Source organism: Sphaerodactylus townsendi, linkage group LG04, assembly GCF_021028975.2.
Source record: "Sphaerodactylus townsendi isolate TG3544 linkage group LG04, MPM_Stown_v2.3, whole genome shotgun sequence".
Lineage (NCBI taxonomy): Eukaryota > Metazoa > Chordata > Lepidosauria > Squamata > Sphaerodactylidae > Sphaerodactylus > Sphaerodactylus townsendi.
In genome coordinates this window covers 41,889,855-41,909,492 of record NC_059428.1, presented here as the reverse complement: position 1 = coordinate 41,909,492, position 19,638 = coordinate 41,889,855, and the positions used below count along the sequence as shown (strand labels likewise).

Here is a 19,638-nt window from a genome sequence, read left to right as displayed (position 1 = left end):
CTGAATTCTGAATCAGTTTTTTTCCCCATTCTAAATCCACCAGAGCTGGCAGTATGGGAAATCTTGCCCCCTGCTTAGAGTGATATATTTTTGCTTGTGAATTGGTAGTATTTCATGGACTTGTCAGTTTTGAAGAGATAGTTGAAAGTGATCTAACCCTGCCACTTTCACTGTGGCAAAATCCATCTTATCAGAAAGCAATAATAAGATTAGCTGATATTTAGGCTGTAATATGTTAGGGTTAGAGTGAAATATGTTAGGGTAATATGTTAGAGTGGAAAAGGGTAATATGTTAGAGTGAAAATGGGAGTCAGAACTGTCTTATTAATGCCAGAGACATCAGTTGCTGGTATAACTAACTATTCCAGTAATTTTCCAGTTTGGGCACCAATGAAGTATTGATGGTCTTTGAAAAATACAGAAAATTTTGTGATTTCATAAGTCAAGATGGAAGCTAATGCTGCGGTTTACAATGCATTTCAGCTGTTTATTGCCATAATGAATGTCTTTGACTTTAGCAAAATGTGTAGATTATTGCTGAAATGAAAATATGCAAACCACAAACCTAAAACAAATGATTTGGAATTTATGTGATATCTCACAAGCTTCATTATTATATTCTGCCAATTTATGCTGATGATTTGTGAATGCCATAACTTTAGTAGTCCTCTTTCAGATTCCAAGGTTATCTTTTGGAATTTTTTTTTGATGCAAAGAACGTGGCCATGGTGGGGGGCGTGGGGGGGGCGGTGCAAATTATTTTTGAGATATGTTAATACAAATGATAAGAATGTTGGTTAGAAAATTATTTCCTTATTCTAAGAAAATAAGAGATACTCATGGGCAAGATGATATATTTATTACAAACTAGTTAGGCCTATAAAAAGTCATAGCTGAACTAAGATAACATTCCAACTCTTCCTTTGACCATTATTATTGTCTTCCCCTTACACACCGGCCTACTTTGATTCAGCCTTCCCTTCTTATTGATTTGATCTTTACCCCTCACCTTTCCCAGCCAGGCCAAACTCTGTGCAAATCCCAACAATAGATAGATATACAGTATGAAATAAATGTATAGTGTTTAAAACCATAATTCCTAATTGAATTTTATAAGAAAAGATGGTGCCCTGTGCTTTTGGGTCTCCTCATACATATAGCTTTACTCAGCATCTGTATTCTCAGCATCTATCCACAACTAATCAATTATCCCTATTCCCCCAAATTTATGTTACCGTACTTTTCACCTTTGGTAAACAGGTTTTACAGAGGTTTGTACATGGTGAGATAAAAAAAGCCCTGCTGGATCTGACCAGTGGTTCATCTAGACCAGCATCCTGTCCCACACAGTGGCCAACCAATGACTATGGAGAACCAACAACTGGGCATAGAGGCAAAGGCCTTCCTTTGATTTTGCCTCCTGGCACAGTTTGTAAGAAGTTTAAAATCCATTTTACTGCATGTAACAACCAAAGAAAATGTGTGTATCACAGGAAACACATTCATTTCTCTTAAAATAACTACTGTCTGCCTTCAGCTGTGGAACTATGAAAACGGACTAATGTTTCCTCCAACCACGTTCCAATATCTAATAGAAATCAGAAAAGCAAATTGTATTAAAAAAAAGTTTACATTTATTCTGACTAAGCTAGTGCAGAAATTGTACTAATGAAGGGAAGGATTTTTTCTAACCCTGTTTCACTCAATATTTCCCTTTTTCCTCTTCAGTTCAATAATGAAATAAAGAAAGAGGATGAAAAACTGGTGAAACCAGCGCATGAACAAGTGGTTGAGTTCAGCATTCTTCTTCCTGAAGAGAAATACAGCATTGAACTCAGTGACCCCTTCACTGAAGAGCATCTGCAACTCACACAGCAATTTATTTCTGAAGTAAGGGCCTTACCTGTCCATTTTCCCCCCTATGATCTGAAATGTACTGAGAGAGCATTCATGTTTTTATCTTTTTTAACTGAATTATCTGAGGCTAATGGCTATGCTCCTCAGCATCTACTGGTATTGTTGTTCCTATCCTTTGCTGCTGTTTTCTACCAAACAATGTATTATGAATGCACTCTCATTGAGGTAGCAGCTCTCAAACACCGGTGGGCAATTGGAGGAGTGTGACTCAAAGAAGTAGAGGGACCAGGGAACATTATGTGAGTTTGAAGCTACAGAATAGATTTGAAGTTATCTCCCTTGTCAGTGAGGATAAGGAACAGATACAGGAGCAATAGAGTCAGCCCTCAGAAAATATTCAGGTGTCTGAAGGCACCTGCATCAAATGGCACCTGCAAAACCCCAGAAAGGATGTATGGTGGTGGTGGTGGTAGGAGACTCCTTGTTAAGGGAAACAGAAACAGCCATTTGCAGGCCTGACAAGATGTCTCGAGAAGTGTGCTGTCTCCCTGGGGCAAAAATTTGAGATGTCACAGAGAGCTTGATAAGACTTGTCAAACCTACTGATCGTTACCCCTTCCTTTTGATCCATGTGGGAACAAATGACACTGTAAGACCTAGCATTCGGGACATCAGAAGGGATTTTGAGGCTCTGGAAAGGAAGGATCTGAATGCACAGGTGGTCATTTCATCTCTACTCCCCGTTGAAGGATATGGCCCAGGGAGGGAAAGAAGAATAGTAGAGGTGAACAACTGGGTTTGCCACCAGGAACGTTTTGGTTTCTTGTATCATGGTCTGCAGTTTCATGAAGAGGGACTACTGGCAAGAGATGGGTTGCACCTCACACCTGTAGGTAGGAACATTTTTGCTAGGAGACTCACAAACCTCATCAGAAGGGCTTTAAACTGAGTTATGTGGGGGAAGGGAGACAGTATTCAAGTGGGCAGGAGTTCATCAAATGCTGGAGATTATAGTCCAAAGGTTATGAAAAGAACTGAATGAATAGTTCATGAACCCACCAGTGTGAGGGATAAAACCTTAAATAAGCAGCCAGAGGGCATGAACCGTGATCTTGGATGTCTCTACACTAATGCACAGAGCATGGGAAATAAACAAGATGAACTTGAACTCTTAAGACGGCTAAGCAAATACGATATAATAGGTATCACTGAAACCTGGTGGGACGGGTCTTATGATTCGAATGTAATCATTGAAGGGTATAACCTATTTCAGAGAAACAGATCAAACAGGAAAGGAGGAGGACTAGCATTATACATCAGGGATGATTACCACTGTGAGTAGGTCCATGATTTAAATCCTGGAACATCTGGGTAAAAATGAAGGGAGAGAAAAACAGCAGTGATCTCATTGCAGAGGTCTATTACAGACCCCCAAGCCAGACTGAAGAGTTGGATGAAGTCTTCCTGGAACAGATGACCAAACTTTCAGAAAAGAAAAAGTAGTAGTAATGGGAGATTTCAATTATCCTGATATTTGTTGGGAGTCAAAATCTGCCAAGACTATCAGGTCCAACAAATTTCTCATTTGCCTTGCAGACAATTTCATGGTCCAGAAGGTGGAAGAATCAACAAGGGGAATGGCTATTTTAGATCTGCTTCAAACCAATAATGATGACCTGATTAGTGGAGTGGAAGTGGTAGGATCCTTAGGTGGGAGTCATCATATTCTCTTACAGTTTGTTTTATAGTGGAAAGCGGATATTAAGTGTAGTCAGACACACATCCTAGACTTTAGGAAAGCAGACTTCAGTAAGCTTAGGAAACGCCTGGGTATGATCCTGTGGTTAAAAATACTAAAAGAGAAGGGAGTGCATGATGGATAGGAATTTCTTAAAAGTGAGATCTTGGAGGCACAATTTGAAACAGTTCCAATGAGGAGAAAAAATGGGAGGTGTCTAAGGAAACCAGGATGGAGGTCTAAAGAACTTTCAACTGAGCTAAAATTTAAAAAGGACATGTACAAGAAATGGGAAAATCACCAAAGAGGAATTCAAACAAATAGTGGGGATATGTAGGGAGAAAGTCAGAAAAGCTAAATCTCACAATGAGCTCAAGCTTGCCAGAGAAGTTAAAAACAAAAAAAATCTTTTTGGGTATTTTCATAGAAAAGGAAGAAAAAAGATAGGATAGAATCACTGAATGGAGAAGATGGCAAAATGCTAACAGGGGATGGAGAAAAGGCAGAACTACTTAACACCTTCCTTGCCTCAGTCTTTTCTCAAAAAGGAAACGGTGCTCATTCAGGGAGAAATGGAACAGAATATACAGTAGGGAAAATTCAGCACAGAATATATAAAGACGTGGTACAGGAATATTTGGCTATCTTGAATGAATTCCAATCTCCAGGCCCTGATGAGCTACATCCCAGGGTATTTAAAAAACTGGCAGAAGTAATCTCAGAACCACTTGCTATAATCTTTGAGAACTCCTGTAGAACAGGAGATGTCCCAGTGGGCTAATGCTATTCCCATCTTCAAAAAGGGGGAAAAAGAGGACCCAGACAATTACTGTCCAGTCAGCCTGACATCAATTCCAGGAAAGATTCTGGAGCAGATCATTAGACAGTGTGTAAGCACTTAGAAGGAAACAGTGTGATCACTAAAAGTCAACTTGGGTTTCTTGAAACCAAATCATGCCAGACTAAGCTCATCTCTTATTTTGATAGAATGACACGGTAGATGGAAGGAATGCTGTGGACGTATTATACCTAGATTTTAGCAAAGCCTTTGACAAGGTGCCCCATGACATTCTTGCAAGTAAGGTAGTAAAATGTGGACTGGACAATGCTCCTGTTAGATGCATTTGCAATTGGTTGACTGAACCCAAAGAATGCTAATCAATGGCTCATCTTCATCCTGCAGAGTGGGGTGCCACAGGGTTCTGTTCTGGGCCCAGTGCTATTCAGTATTTTTATCAATGACTTAGATAATGCAATAGAGGGCACACTAGGCAAATTTGCAGACAACACCAAATTAGGAGAAGTAGCTAATACCCCAGAGGACAGAGTCAGGATTCAAAATGACCTGGACAGGTTAGAGAGATGGGCCAAAACTAACAAAATGAACTTCAACAGAGATAAATGTAAGATACTACACTTAGGCAGAAAAAATGAAATGCACAGAAATAGGATGGGAGATACCTGGCTTGACAACACTACATGTGAAAGGGATCTGGGAATCTTGGTAGACTAGAAGCTGAACATGAGTCAGCAGTGTGATGCAGCAGCCAAGACAGCCAGTGCAATTCTGAGACGCATCAATAGGAGTACAGTGTTTAGATCAAGGGACGTAATAGTATCTGTTTATTCTGTATTGGTCAGACCTCACATGGAATACTGTGTTCAGTTCTGGGCACCACAATTCAAGAAAGATATTGACAAGCTGGAACAGGTCCAGCGGAGGGTGACCAAAATGGTAAAAGGTCTGGAATCCATGCCCTATGAGGAGAGATGTAGGGAGCTGGGTATGTTTAGTGGGTATATTTGGCAAAGAGAAGGTTAAGGGGTGCCATGTTTAAATATTTGAAGGGATGTCATATTGAAGAGGGAGCAAGCTTGTTTACTGCTACTCCAGAGACTAGGACCAGGAGTAATGGGGTTCAAGGTGCAGGAAAAGAGATTCCATCTAAACATTAGGAGGAACTTCCTGACAGTTAGGGCTGTCCGACAGTGGAATATACTTCCTTGGAGTGTAGTGGAGTCTCCTTCTTTGGAGGTTTTTAAACAAAGGCTGGATGGCCATCTGTCAAGGGTGCTTTGATTGTGTGTTCCTGCATGGCAGGGGGGTTGAACTTGATGGTCCTTGTGGTCTCTTCCAACTTTACGATTCTATGAACACTGTGTAGCTTCCACCCAGAATAGCATATTCTTGGTGACATTTTGTTAAAGAAGACTTGATGTGACATCATCTTTCCTGCCCCCAACAAAAAGCTTCTTTAACTAATGTTACTGGGGAGACAGAGGAAGATGCCCTCAGATTCTTTGTAATATATTATTTGGGCCTAAAGGTGCTTTCAGATTGTTTTTGTTCAAGTATCAGAAACATGTATTAAGTAACCTCAATTCCGCACATGCCCTTGTGCTGATTCTGGCCAATACAAATAGCCAGGTGATAGGGTTGCAAACTTTTAGGTGGTGCCTGGAGACCTCTTGTTTTTACAACTCCAGATGACAACTACTTTGGAGGATGGATTCTATGGCACTGTACCATGCTGAGGTCCTTTTCTTCCAAAACTCCACAGTTTGCAGGCTCCAAAATCTTCTGGTATTTCCCAAGCCAGAGCTGGCAACATTACTGAGTGAGGATCTATCTACACTGCCAGCAAAGAACTGTAGATAACACATTACATTAATCACTTTTATTACTTTTTAAAATTTTTAAAAGTAAAATGTACTCTATATAAGGTTTACTCAGATTCCTTGAGTCATGCTTCAGGTTTTCGGGGATGCCAAATGTTTGTACTTGTCTACATGCCATCCCAGGGAGAGGTCATTCATCATCCTACCACCAACACCTTCCAGAGTTTTATCACCCATTTACACAGTCATCCTATGAAGTAAGTTAGATGAGCTAAGGTAATTGTTTCTTTCTCTATCTGGAATCCTGGTTTGGGAACAAACCACACACAGAGCTAGCTATTTGTGACCGGATCCCCAGATGTATATTTTAGCTGCTAGCAAGCATAAGAGAAAGGGAATATATATCAACATGGGAAAGAGAGAATTTGACTCTTCCCTCCCATTTTTTTCCTCAGCTGGAAACAGTCTATCTAGAAAGCTTTAATCCCAGGAGGGGAAACAAGTATTCTTATCATGTTTTTATTCTCTCTCTCCCCCCCCCCCCCTTCCCCAGCATGAGGTTTAAAGGTTGTGGTAGGCGGGTGAGGCTTTGGAAACGAAAATATAATGGCAAGAGATTTAAACCCCCAGTTCTACAATGCCACATCCACAACCATTATCATTCCACCAATGGCTGCTTTCTGCAGTTAACTATATATCTGAGGATCCATTAACCAATCTTCTACCTCACATGTGCTTTGACTTAGGCTGGCAAAGGAAGAAAGCAGGCCCTTGGGAACTGCTCTGTCTGCCAGTCTCTTTGGTTTCCTCCTGACCTCTGACAGAATGAAGGAGCATTCATAGTGGCCTTTTATTGTTGCTGTAACAATAAAACTTACTTGTCTCCTGAACATTTTTGCCTTTTTATATGCTTACATCTGCTGACACTGTGAACTGCTTAATGGAAGAACAATGGTTTTGGATCTTGCCCACTTTATAAAATTCCTTCTTCCACTCCCCAGACCTAGCTGGTGGAATAAACTATATAAGGTTCTCTTACCATGAATGTCACTTTCTAGCTGAAACTTTAGCCTTGACTTGCCTAGCCAGTTGTCATTGGTGAGATGTATTCTCTTTATGCATCCATGACTAAGGGTGCTCTTTATGCACCCTTACTCAAGTGACCAAGACAGTTGCTACTTTGAGAACTAAGAACAAATTATACGTGACAATCAGTGGTGGGATTCAGCAGGTTCGCACCACTTCGGCAGAACCCGTTGTTAAAATGGTGCTTGTAAGCAACCAGTTGTAAACAACCAGTTGAATCCCACCACCGGAACAAGTTGTTAAATTGTTTGACTCCCACCACTGGTAATAATCGTCTGTTTTCCCAGAGACTAAATAAGAAATCCTGGGAATTCTAAAAAAGGGCATCCTGGGAAGGCACTCTGTGCACCTTTCTTCCCAAGATGTTCTCAGGATGCCTTATTATAACTCAAGGCGTCTTTTTTTGGAGAATGCTTCAAAGTTCACCTTTTACCATAGAATCATAGAGTTGGAAGAGACCACCAGGGCCATCAAGTCCAACCCAATGTAATGCAGGAACACACAATCAAAGCACTCCCAACATATCTTCATCCAGCCTCTGTTTAAAAACCTTCAAAGAAGGAGACTCCACCACTCTCCGAGGCAGTGAATTCTACTGTTGAACAGCCATGACAGTCAGGAAGTTCTTCCTAATGTTTAGGTGGAATCTCTTTTCCTGTACCTTGAATCCATTACTCCATGTCCTAGTCTCTGAGGCAGCAGAAAACAAGCTTGCTTCCTCTTTTACATAGCTATCATGTTCCCCTTAACCTTCATTTTTCCTGACTAAAAATCCCCAGCTCCCTAAGCATCTCTTCATAGGGCATGGACTCTAGACCTTTTACCATAGGGCATGGACTCTAGACCTTTTGCTGCCGCCCTCTGGACCCATTCCAGCTTGTCAATATCTTTCTTGAATTGCGGTGCCCAGAACTGTACACAATATTCTTCATGTTTAGTTTATGGTCTACTAAGATTCCCAGATTCCTTTTGCCTGTAGTGTTGTCAATACAGGTGTCACCCATCCTATATCTGTGCATTTCATTTTTTCTGCCTAAGTGTAGTATCTTACATTTATCTCTGTTGAAATTCATTTTGTTAGTTTTGGCCCAGCTCTCTAATCTGTCCAGGTCATTTTGAATCCTGACTCTGTCCTCTGGGGTATTAGCTACTCCTCCTAATTTAGTGTTGTCTGCAAACTTGATTAGCATGCCCTATATTTCATAATCCAAGTCATTGATAAAAATATTGAATAGCACTGTGCCCAGGACAGAACCTTGTGGCACCCCACTAGTCACTTCTTTCCAGGATGAAGATGAACCATTAATGAGTACCCTTTAAGTTCGATCAGTCAACCAATTACAAATCCATCTAATAGTAGCATTGTCTAGTCCACATTTCACCAGCTTACTTGCAAGAATATTATGGGGCACCTTGTCAAAAGCTTTACTAAAATCAAGACATGCTACATCCACAGCATTCCCTTCATCACCAATCTTGTCACTCTATCAAAAAAAGAGATAAGATTGGTCTGGCATGACTTGTTTTTCAGAAACACATGCTGACCTTTTGTGATCACAATATTCCCTTCTAAGTTCTTACACACTGTCTGTCTAATGATCTGCTCCAGAATCTCCCCTGGAATTGATGTCAAGTTGACTGGATGGTAATTATTAGGGTCTTCTTTTTTTGCCTTTTTGAAGATGGGTATACCATTAGTCCTCCTTCAGTCCACTGGGACTTCTTCTGTTCTCCAGGAGTTCTCAAAGTTTATAGCAAGTGGTTCTGAGATTACTTCTGCCAGTTCTTTTAATACCCTGGGATGTAGTTCACCAGGTTCTGGAGATTTGGATTCATTTAAAGTAGCCAGGTATTCCTGCACAGACTCATTATTTATTTTGTGCTGAATTTCTCCTACTGTTTCTTCTGTTTCATTTCTCCTGAATGAGCACCATTTCCTTTTTGGGAAAAGACTGAGGCAAAGAAGGTGTTATGCCTTTTCTCTATTCCCTGTTAGTATTTTGCCATCTCCTCCATTCAGTGACTCTATCCTATCATTTTTCTTCCTTTTGCTATGGATATAACAAAAAAAGCCTTTTTGTTGTTGTTTTTAACCTCTCTGGCAAGCCTCAGCTCATTGTGAGCTTTAGTTTTTCTGACTTTCTCCCTATACATCCTGCTGATTTGTTTGAATTCCTCTTTGGTAGTTCCCCCCTTTGCCATTTCTTGTATATGTCCTTTTAAAATCTTAGCTCAATTGGAAGCTCTTTGGACAGCCATCCTGGTTTCCCTAAACCACCTGTAAGATGTCTCCTGTCTGGCTGTGCAGAATGCAGAGCTCAGGAGGAATCTTGTGTTTTCTGCCCGATCGTTTTGCTCTCTGGTCAGTTTCACGCTCAGATTGTGTCCAACATTTTGTGTGCACCTGAAGGTTGCCTCAGGACATTTTGCTCTGCTGCCATTTGCTGAAGGTTGCTCCAGGACGTTTGCCCTGCAGACTCCAATCCTGGGTGCCTCTTTAATTTTGGAGGAGCTATCTTTGAAGATACACAGACATGTGTAAGAGAATCTCAGCTGCTTGCAGGACCCCCATTGAAAAGCATTGGGACCGCAGAGGTGTACTTCCCATTGAGAAGAATAACAATGCTTCTCAATGGGTTGTAGACCAGTCTTCCACAATCCCAAAGCTTTTCAGTGAGAGTTCTCTGAGCAGCTAAAATTCTCTTGCGCGTGTCTTGCATAAACTTTGAAGATAGCTCCTCCAAAAAATTTTAAAACCATATATTCCCAGAATCGGCAGGACCAGCTGAGTGCAATTATGTACTTTTTGAACTGAAAAGGTGCCCAGGATCAAAGCCTGCAGAGCAAACATCCTGGAACAACCTTCAGCAAATGGTGGCAGGGAGAATCCCTTCAGCTGCACACAAAATGTCAGATAGAAGCTGAAGGTGAAACTGAACAGAGAGCAGAACGGTCAGGTAGGAAACAACCACTTTTCTCCTCTGACACCTTTGCAAACCAGAACCCTCCTCTTTTTAAGAGTTTCCCTGGACATCTTATTTTGGGTGTGCAAAGTGAAAGGAGGCAGTTGTCTCTTTTTAAGACATCCCACAGGCATCAGTTTTGTGCTGTGTGGAACAGACCTATCATATTTATTCCTCTAACTCACCTGGATCTTGCCTTGGCAAACACTGTTGAATATATTACACTAGGTCTAGTCTCTTGCCAGATTGTGACCATATGGAGAATAGATATATTCTATCCTGCAGCCAAAGAAATCTGTCCTAACTCTTATGTGTAGCCAGATTAGGCCAGATGTCTTAATTTTCCATCAGCTGTGGCCAAGTAACAGTGCCATACTACACGTGGAAGAAATGTCTGATCAGACAAAGGCCACTTGGCATGCTGATGTTCCTTTTATCCTTTGCCTAGTTCTCTCTGTGCTTGGACACCCTTGGACACCCTTCCCAGTTAGAAATTTTTGAAAGGTTTTTATTCTGGGCACACTGAGTTAAAAATGGAAGTTGTTGTGAAGTAGTAAATATCAGAACGAAGAACCACAGTGGTTTCTTGCTTCATGGTAAATACAAAGATGGTTGCTTTTCTCCTTCTGAATGAACCAAGTTGAATGAATTATAAGGCTTGGATTCACAAATGTTTTAGGTTCCACACACCCAGTTCCATTTTGCTCCTGCCCAGTCTAAGGCTTCATGAATGTTATGCTTCTCTAGAACCAATCATTGATTTTTAATGTTTTCTTTAAAGACCATGTGGTGGAAATATTTATAGTATTTCATATCATTTAGACAGCGCTATGAGAAGATCCTTACTAGATTTTTGCCATAAACATAGATCCTAAAATCCTATCTCTCAGCACACACAGAGGCAGGCAATGACAAACCACCTCCAAATGTCTCTTGCCTTGAAAACCCTAAAGGATTGCCACAAGTTATCAGTGACTTGATGGCACTTTCCACCATTACATGTAACCTTACATGTGATGAAGTCCTTACAGAACTGAGTAAAATAGCTGCAGTAAGTAGAAACTGAATGAGCAACAGACATAAAGATCTGGTATATGTTTGGGTCATCTGCTATTTTAATTGTGTCTCTAGCGAACCTAGTAGTCTACTGTGAGGCTTTTAGAAGTTAAGACTGGCAGATAATTTGCTGACACATAATATGTTCAAAGTCTACAGGTTTCTGAGTTTCCCATTCTATGCACCTGACCTATGCAATTGGACATAGTGAGCCTTTCTTTAAAGTGCATAGGATTGGCTCTTGAAGGTGCAAGATACAGTGATACAGTTCTTTATTACTGAAACATGATACGACCTCAGCAGATTTTCCTTATGAGTGTCATAACCTACATTCTTCTAAATAAAATGCATTTTCTAAAATTTTGAACAGGGCTACATGAATTTGATCAAATGTTTCTCTATTCAGTCTAAACCAATATAGTTTACTCAGTGGCTTGCTAAGAGGCACATTCACAATTACCATAAATCCATCCCACCAAGCACATACAATACTCTAAGATATAACGATTAAATATTTGACTATAATTTTGGGTGCATCCACAGGATTTCCCAGACCTTTTATCTTCTATCCCTAGCATGGGGCCTACAGCTCATGCACCTGCCAGTCTCTTCTGCAGTGGCTGTTTCAAGAAGTGAACCATCTGCCAACCATAAGCTTCACTGGGCAATGGTCTTACCCACTTAGTTGAAACATGGAGCAGGTATTACACTAGGGAATGGTGTTCAGAAGTGTCCCAGGTATCATGTTAAAGAGCCACATGTGGCTGAAAAGTCACTGAGTAACACTGATCTAAACAATGTTATCTAAGTAACTTCTCACACAATAAAAAGTGGATTGGATCCAGTTCCAAGACTGTGCTATGACTGAACAGGGATCACTTATATTCCTGGCTCCCACTCAGCAGCCATTTTCAGCTAAAAAAAGTATATTCCTGAGGTTGAGGGACCTGCATGGAGCCATAGCTGTAAAGGCTGGGAGGGTAACAGGGCAATGTCACTCGTTATTTCTTTCATCAATGGAGCTCCACTCACATGAGAGGCAGGAGGGACGATTTTATCCTCTTTCTCCTCCCCGCCACAGATTTCTGACATGTGTTTGCTATTGTTCCTGGTGGACTTTGTGACTGGGATTGCCAATTCTGGGTTGGGAATTCCTGGAGATTTGAGGGTGGAACCTGAGGAGGGCAATGTTTGGGGAAGGGAGGGACTTCAATGGGATAGGATGCCTTAGAGTTCACTCTCCAAAGCAGCTATTTTCTCCAGGGGAGCTGATCTATGTAATCTATAGTACAGCTGTAATTCTGAATGATTGCCAGCTCTCAACTGGAGTTTGGCATTCCCACCCGTGGCCCTGGGAATGAACTTGCCTGGGGTTGGAAATGGCTGCAGGCTATACAGGAAAGTTAGGAAAACTGATCATCATCAGCCTGTTTTGCTAATGGATGATGGGATCCAATCCAACCCAGTGTTAAAGTTATGCTAGGCTTTACCCAGCACAAGAATTTGGAAATCTATTTACCACATAAGAGATAAGGGGATGGACGGAGTCTTCTGACATTAATGAATGAGGGCAAGCCCTGGAGCGGGAAGTGCATACGGCAAACATACTAATTAAATGTGGGACATTACATTGAAGGATGCCAGCCTCCTGGTGGGATCTGGGATCCCCTGAAATTATGGTTCACCTCCAGGCTGCAGAGATCAGTTGCCCGGTGAAAATGGCTGCCTTGGAGGGTGGACTCTAGGGCATTGTACCCCACTGTGGTCCCTTCCCCCCCCCAGCTCCATTCCCAAGTCTCCAGAGCTTTCCCAATCTGAATCTGGCAACCCTACCTTCCCATTCTCTGTTGGTGGCTGGAGGGACCTGGCAACCTTAATTGCATCAGAAGTGAAGGTGTCCCTTGCCAATTTTATCCCTTCAAATTAGTGCTGTCTGGTGTCATAATGAACGTGGCTCAAATTTTAAACTAGTAAAATAAATGTAAGACTTTTTTTAAAAGATGGTAAAAACCTATAAAACTGAAATGTACATTGGATAATAGTGATGTAATTGGCTCTAATTATCATTGTTATATGCTGCACTTCTTCTAAGGACCTCAGAAGGACCTCTTTATTTTATATGCAATTACCTGTGGCTACAGAGTGAACTACCCCATGATGGAAAACCTGCACAACCAATGAGTAATATCTGTACATTTATTAGTGAGACAACCTGAAAAAAAATAGAATGCATCATTTTTGTCTCCATTTTTTAAAATAGATTCAAAATTCATATGAAGGATTGCCTGGATACAAGAACATCCGTGTAACTGAATTCAGGTAGGAAGTTCTGTCAACACATGAGGATAAATTCTTTGCTTTATTAGTTTTATCAAAGTTGCCTGAACAAAGCTTCTCATTATACCACTCTGCAGAATCAAGACAGATAAATTTGCTAAGCTGTCAGATTAGTTGTAATTAGTTATAATTGCAGGAGACTTCAAGGCCCCACTTGGAGGTTTGCCATATTAGTGAAGCTAAACTATCAGATAGTTCTGAGGACCACACTATTTGTTGTATCATGGATGAATACTGCTGCCATTGTTTCACAAGGTTTATTGGTTGCTAACCATCAGGTAGGCAAACAAAACCACTCTGCGCCCAAAGCTAACACACTTGTGAACAGGGCCAAGGTTTGTTTCATCAATCTCTTATAATATTCAAATATTCACAATATTTACAAAATACAGGAATACAGATTCTCTAATTCATACAAATTGGAACATAAAACCGCTTTCAGCTTAATAGTAAAAGCAGTCTTTAGTGTTTACTATTAAGCTGAAAGCAGTTCTATGTTCCAATTTGTATGAATTAGAGAATTTGTATTCCTATATTTTGTAAATATCATGGATATTTGGATATTATTGATGAAACAACCTTGTGCATGTTCACAAGTGTGTTAGCCTTGGATGCAGAGTGGCTTTGTTTGCTCACCTGGTGGTTAGCAACTGTAATCTTATGAAACAATGGCAGCAGTATTCATCCACGATACAACAAATAGTGTGGTCCTCAGAACTATCTGATAGTTTAGCTCAGGGGTAGGGAACCTGTGGCTCTCCAGATGTTCAGGAACTACAATTCCCATCAGCCTCTGTCAGCATGGCCAATTGGCCATGCTGGTAGGGGCTGATGGGAATTGTAGTTCCTGAACATCTGGAGAGCCGCAGGTTCCCTACCCCTGGTTTAGCTTCACTAATATGGTGAACCTCCTGGTGGGGCCTTGAAGTCTCTTGCAATTATAACTAATTGTCAGACTACTAAGATCAGTTCCCTTGGAAAAAATGTGACTTTCTAGATGACATTCCTCCCCAAATTCCTCCTTCCACAGGTACCACCCCAGAATCTCTAGTAATTCTAAGTGCCAGAGTACATGCTGTTTGTTTTTGAAATGGAAAAAAATGTATTTCATTCAAAACACATTCAGTGATACATCATTCCAAACATTACAGTTCATTAAAACACAGCCAGCCCAATCCAGGGGAAGGAAGGTGAATTCCCCTCTGGAGCTGGTGTACCCCTATGCCTGTGTGAGTACCCATTCCAATGGCACAAGGTCAAATGCACCAACAGCTGGTCAACTGGCCACCATATGATGCTGACACAGAAGCTGGCTCTGAAGCCCAAGCCTGCTGTCATAACACCCTTTTTACTTTTTTGGGCTTGCCACACTGCAGGACAGCCCTTTGGAGGGGCCAGGTGATGTTGCAGTGGTGCTGTCCTTGCCTGCTAGGCCCCTCTGAATTGGGCTGATAGTCTTTGAAACAGAAAAATTGGCCTCTTTACAAATTGTTTCAATTTTCATTACAGTAACATTGTGGGGGGTTTTGCACAAATTACCAGTTGCTTACAATGATCACAATACAACACAGAGTAAAAACACTGAAATTATTGAAATTATGCTGAAATTATCGAATAATGATCATAGTATAAAACACAAACAAGATTAAATTTCCTGGGCATCAGGTTAATGCGGTTGTAAAAATCATGTGTATATAGTGTGTTGTATTATTTTGCTATTAAAGGACAACTTTTTAAAAATGTATAGCAATAAAAATCAAACTCCCCATCCTTTATTAGCCCAAGGTCATATAATGAGCATTGTGGTTGATTTGGGATTTGAGTTTATGTTTCTCCAGTTTACATTCTTCCCACTACAGCAAACTGGGAAGAAGGCCATAATTGTGTCTCATAGGAATTTATAAATAAAATATACTAAATATAACAGAAGCCAGGTATGGCCCAGTATAAAAAATTGTACAAAAATGGTTTTCTTTTTTGGGGGTGGGGGTTGAGAATGCTTTATAATGAATTTTATTTTGCTTTATATGCTTTATATGAATTTTATTTTGTTAATTCTGGTAACAATTAACTGGGAAGCAACATTTCTCATTTCATTTTTCATTTTAACTTTTCTTGTCTCCTCCTTTAACATTTAGGTCTGCTGAGGATGACAGGTAAAAGAAACTTTTAATATTTTTTTCTTGTTCTGTTGATAGGTTATTAGTTTGCTACCTTATTATACCATTCTGATGAAAGGCTCCAAAACTGTTCTGAACTGCAGTGGCAAGATGTTGTTTGAAAGCTATTATTTACTCCATCAAAGTTTAGTTAGTAGTTTCTTCTGGATATTGGGTCTAAAGTGAAAGGTTCCTCCAGTGCTTTAAAGAATCAGCTGTGTGGTCAAACGTTTTCAAGGCATACTATGACATCACAGGCTGTAACAGCATGACATGACACTTCTGTGACTAACTTGTTTACATCAGAGGCCTTATTGTAGTGAACTGAAATAGGTGACCCATATTTATGGGCTTTGAGAACTTTGTTGCAAGATAAGAAGATACACACAACATAAAGGGAAATGAGAGATTCAGGAAGTTCAGGCAGTCTGATAATACTAACAGATCACTGTCTTGATGGGGGCCTTTGCAAGTGTTGGTTATTATAACAAGTGGAAAATCTGCAAGACTTGCCAGGGGAGATCCCATCCCCCCCTCCACACACACACACACGCACACACTGAGGTTCCAGGCTCCACCACCTACCTTGAACTCCACTCCAGTGGTGGCTGCTATGTACCCCAACTTTGAAGAAAAATCTGTGGTCCTGATCTGCAGGTGGTGGTCACACATCACTATTAGATATATAGATAGTTTCTAAATTGATGTCTACTGGTATAGTAATTACCATTGGCTGTGCGTTGCTGAAAAAGTAAAGTAACTCTTGTTATAATGAATCTAATGCAAAATCAGCAGAAAGGTTTACTGAATTTCTCGTTTATTTGTTTTTAATTGTACCAATCCATTTGCTCTAGACTTGAAGGATTTCCTATGACTGAGGCATTATAAGGTTTCGCTCTAGCAGAATTTGGCATGATTATCCCATTGTATTATACTTTTTAAGAGAAAAAGACTTTGAGGAAGACCTGGGTGCCAATCTAAACAACTTTTCAACAATTGGTCTGAGTTATAAAAAATCTTTATAACTGCTATTTATAGTCTATAAGTTTGACATTACATTGTTGTATTAATGTTGACCACTGAGGAAGGCTGTTTGAAAGAAATGCATCTATTTGTTTGGGTCAAAAAAGTGGCCTAGTATTGTAAGTGTGATTTTGTATGTATGAGGGAGGTCATTGTGGGCCTTTTACATGTGTAGATGATTTTAATGTGTAATAAATACATATAGGTTTTTGACATTTAGAAGTTGTACATTTAGTGGCCCTTTGAACATTTTCTTGGCCTTCTAGATACTTAATTTTAGTTTTGTAGGGCTAAGTTTGTCCTCCTCTTTCATTTGTGTACCTTTTACCTCTGCAACCTCTGTGAGGTTTATCCTTGCAATCTCTGTGAGGTTGGTTGAGCTGGCCCAACATCCCACAGCAAACGTACTGTTTTATCAATATTAATAGCAAGTGTACTGTATCTGCCTTTGTCTGATAGTGCTCTCTCAAACTTTTCAGTGGTGTGGAAGTTCTGTACTCGGTGTTTTTTGATGGGGAAGCTATCACCAATGCTTCCTGGGATCTGATTAACCTTCAGTCCAACAAAGTGGAAGACAATGCCTTTATGGAAATTGAGGATAACCCAACCGTTGTTTACACTGTCAGTGATTTCCGACACTATATTGCTGAAGTTCTTCATAAGAACTCTTTACTGGATAATGCCTCTCTGATCTTGGATCCTGACTCTCTCCAACTCATCAGTGGTGTGTATTACTAAGAAATACCGCATTGACTCAGTTAACTTATCAGTATTTGCTCTTAAAATTTGTCCAGACATTAGCACCTACCCCCGCCCCCCAGGAGTGTATAGGCAGCAATATACGACTGGCTTTCTCGTTAATACCTAATTCAAATGAGGCCAAAGCTAGCCTTTGTCTCTCTAAACCAGGGCTCATCTGCTTGCTTTCATAATCAACTGGGCTTTGCCTTAAGTCCATTGTTTGTAATGGGGTGGGGTCAAGGAAATTAGTTGCCATGCTGCAGTACAAACTGACCAAGCTAAATATAGGTTGCATAGGCAGAGCTACAATGGGGTGAGGGGGGCACGGCATCCTGGGTGCATGCCATTGGGGTCATGTTAATGTTAATGTTAATGTTAATAATGCTGCATTTTAATGGGGTAGGGTTTATTTTTATTAGAGCCTGTATTAATTTACATTTACTGGATTTTAACCTGATATTGTGCTCTATTTATATGCTGTTCACCTCCCTGAGCCCTCCAAGGGAGGGCGGTCTATAAACCCAATAAAAAATTAATAATAGTAATGATGATGATGATGATGATGATGATGATGATGATGATGATGATGATGATGATGATGATGATGATGTGAGGGTGAAAAATTGCCCCCACACCCCTCCTCCTCTGCCCCCCACTTATCTTAGTTCAGCTGGTGCAGCCAGTTGAAAAAGCACCCTGCTGGGAACTACACTTCCCAGGAGACCTTGCGAGCCCCCCCCCCCCAGGCCTCTACAGGAGTTTGGCCTTGCAAGGTCTCCTGGGAAGTGTAGTTCCCACCAAGCTGCTTTTTCTAGGGTAGCAGCAAATTCATAAACTGCTAGGACATCTAAGGTATTAAGGGAAGTAGAGGGGGGTGGGGCCAGGCACCATTCCCCCCACCTATGGCACTGATAGAATGCAAGCAAAGAGATTCATCCAGCAATCCTTTATGACACTCTGGATGATTCTGGGGTGTACTGCTCATAGGGTTACATACACTTGGTTGGGAAATTCCTCTCTATAGCAAGCCTTTATTGGCATAGACAGCAGTACAACAATAATAAAAACAGATTAAAAAGCATATACAATACAGGATATACATGTTAGGACGAAGGAAATCTACTGGCATTTAGTAATTTCCAGGAGAAAGTCTGCCACTATCATACAGAGAGAAGGATCAGGGTTGTCCAACAAGTAGTGTAATCTAAATAAATCGGGGAGATCGGGTAAATGTAAAGGAATGAGATTCACATACTTGGATCTGATTTCCTTGAATCTGAGACAGTGAAGTAATTGGTGGGCCAGAGATTCAACTGAGCCATCGTTACATGGGCACAATCTTTTAGCCTTTTCTTGCTTATTAAATCTTCCATGTAACAAGGCAGAAGGCATAACATTAAACCAGGCGAGCATTATGACTCTCCTTTGAACAGGGTTTATTAAGCAATGCAGGTAGTGTGCCAAGTGGCCCCGTTCAAATGGAAGAGAAAAATACAGGGGGGAGCACGTTTTCTTGGCTCCGGTGATTAGGGTAGAGAACTCTCTATCCAATAGTTGACCTTTTAATTTCCTATAAGCTTTTGAATAGGACAAAGGGCAAAGTGAATCCACTGACAGTCCGATAGAGGCATTTTTTTCTTCAATTATGGAAAACCAGGGGTTGGAGTGGGTGTCAGAGAGCAGACGTTGGACCAAGGAATTACAATCCGAGAGAAAATAAATTCGCAGCCAGAATCTAAAAGTCCTCAGCCAAGCGGCTGATTCCAAGGAGTTTTGACCTAACTCCAGACAAAGGGCTGCATAGGGCACACAATTTGGGAGTCCAGTACCTTGTGAAAAAATTTGGATTGAAGAGAATTCAAGGAGTGGTTAATATCTTGAATCCAAATTGGGACTCCGTAAAGCAATCTCGAGGCGACTGGCATTGAAAAATTTGAGGGCAGGAGGGATAAAGGAGTGGCCACTGCTGTAAAAGAAACGTAGTAGTGCTGACATACTATTAGATGTAGCTAGGAGAGCGGCCTTCCTCTGGGTTGCCTATGAAAGGTTAAAGGAGAAT

General features: G+C 40.8%; 1 protein-coding gene across 2 annotated transcripts in view; it reads left to right on the top strand.

The window, feature by feature from the left end:
* The window catches only part of IMPG2 (interphotoreceptor matrix proteoglycan 2), a 78,731-nt gene that overhangs the window by 37,679 nt on the left and 21,414 nt on the right, over positions 1-19,638 (top strand). For both annotated transcript variants that reach the window (XR_007244354.1, XM_048495072.1), the window contains exons 8-11: positions 1,729-1,890; positions 13,580-13,638; positions 15,795-15,812; positions 17,318-17,562. Coding sequence is in view for 1 of the 2 variants with exons in the window: in XM_048495072.1 (XP_048351029.1) it covers positions 1,729-1,890; positions 13,580-13,638; positions 15,795-15,812; positions 17,318-17,562 (484 nt within the window). In the remaining variant the exon portion in view is untranslated. The remainder of the gene's footprint in view (positions 1-1,728; positions 1,891-13,579; positions 13,639-15,794; positions 15,813-17,317; positions 17,563-19,638) is intronic.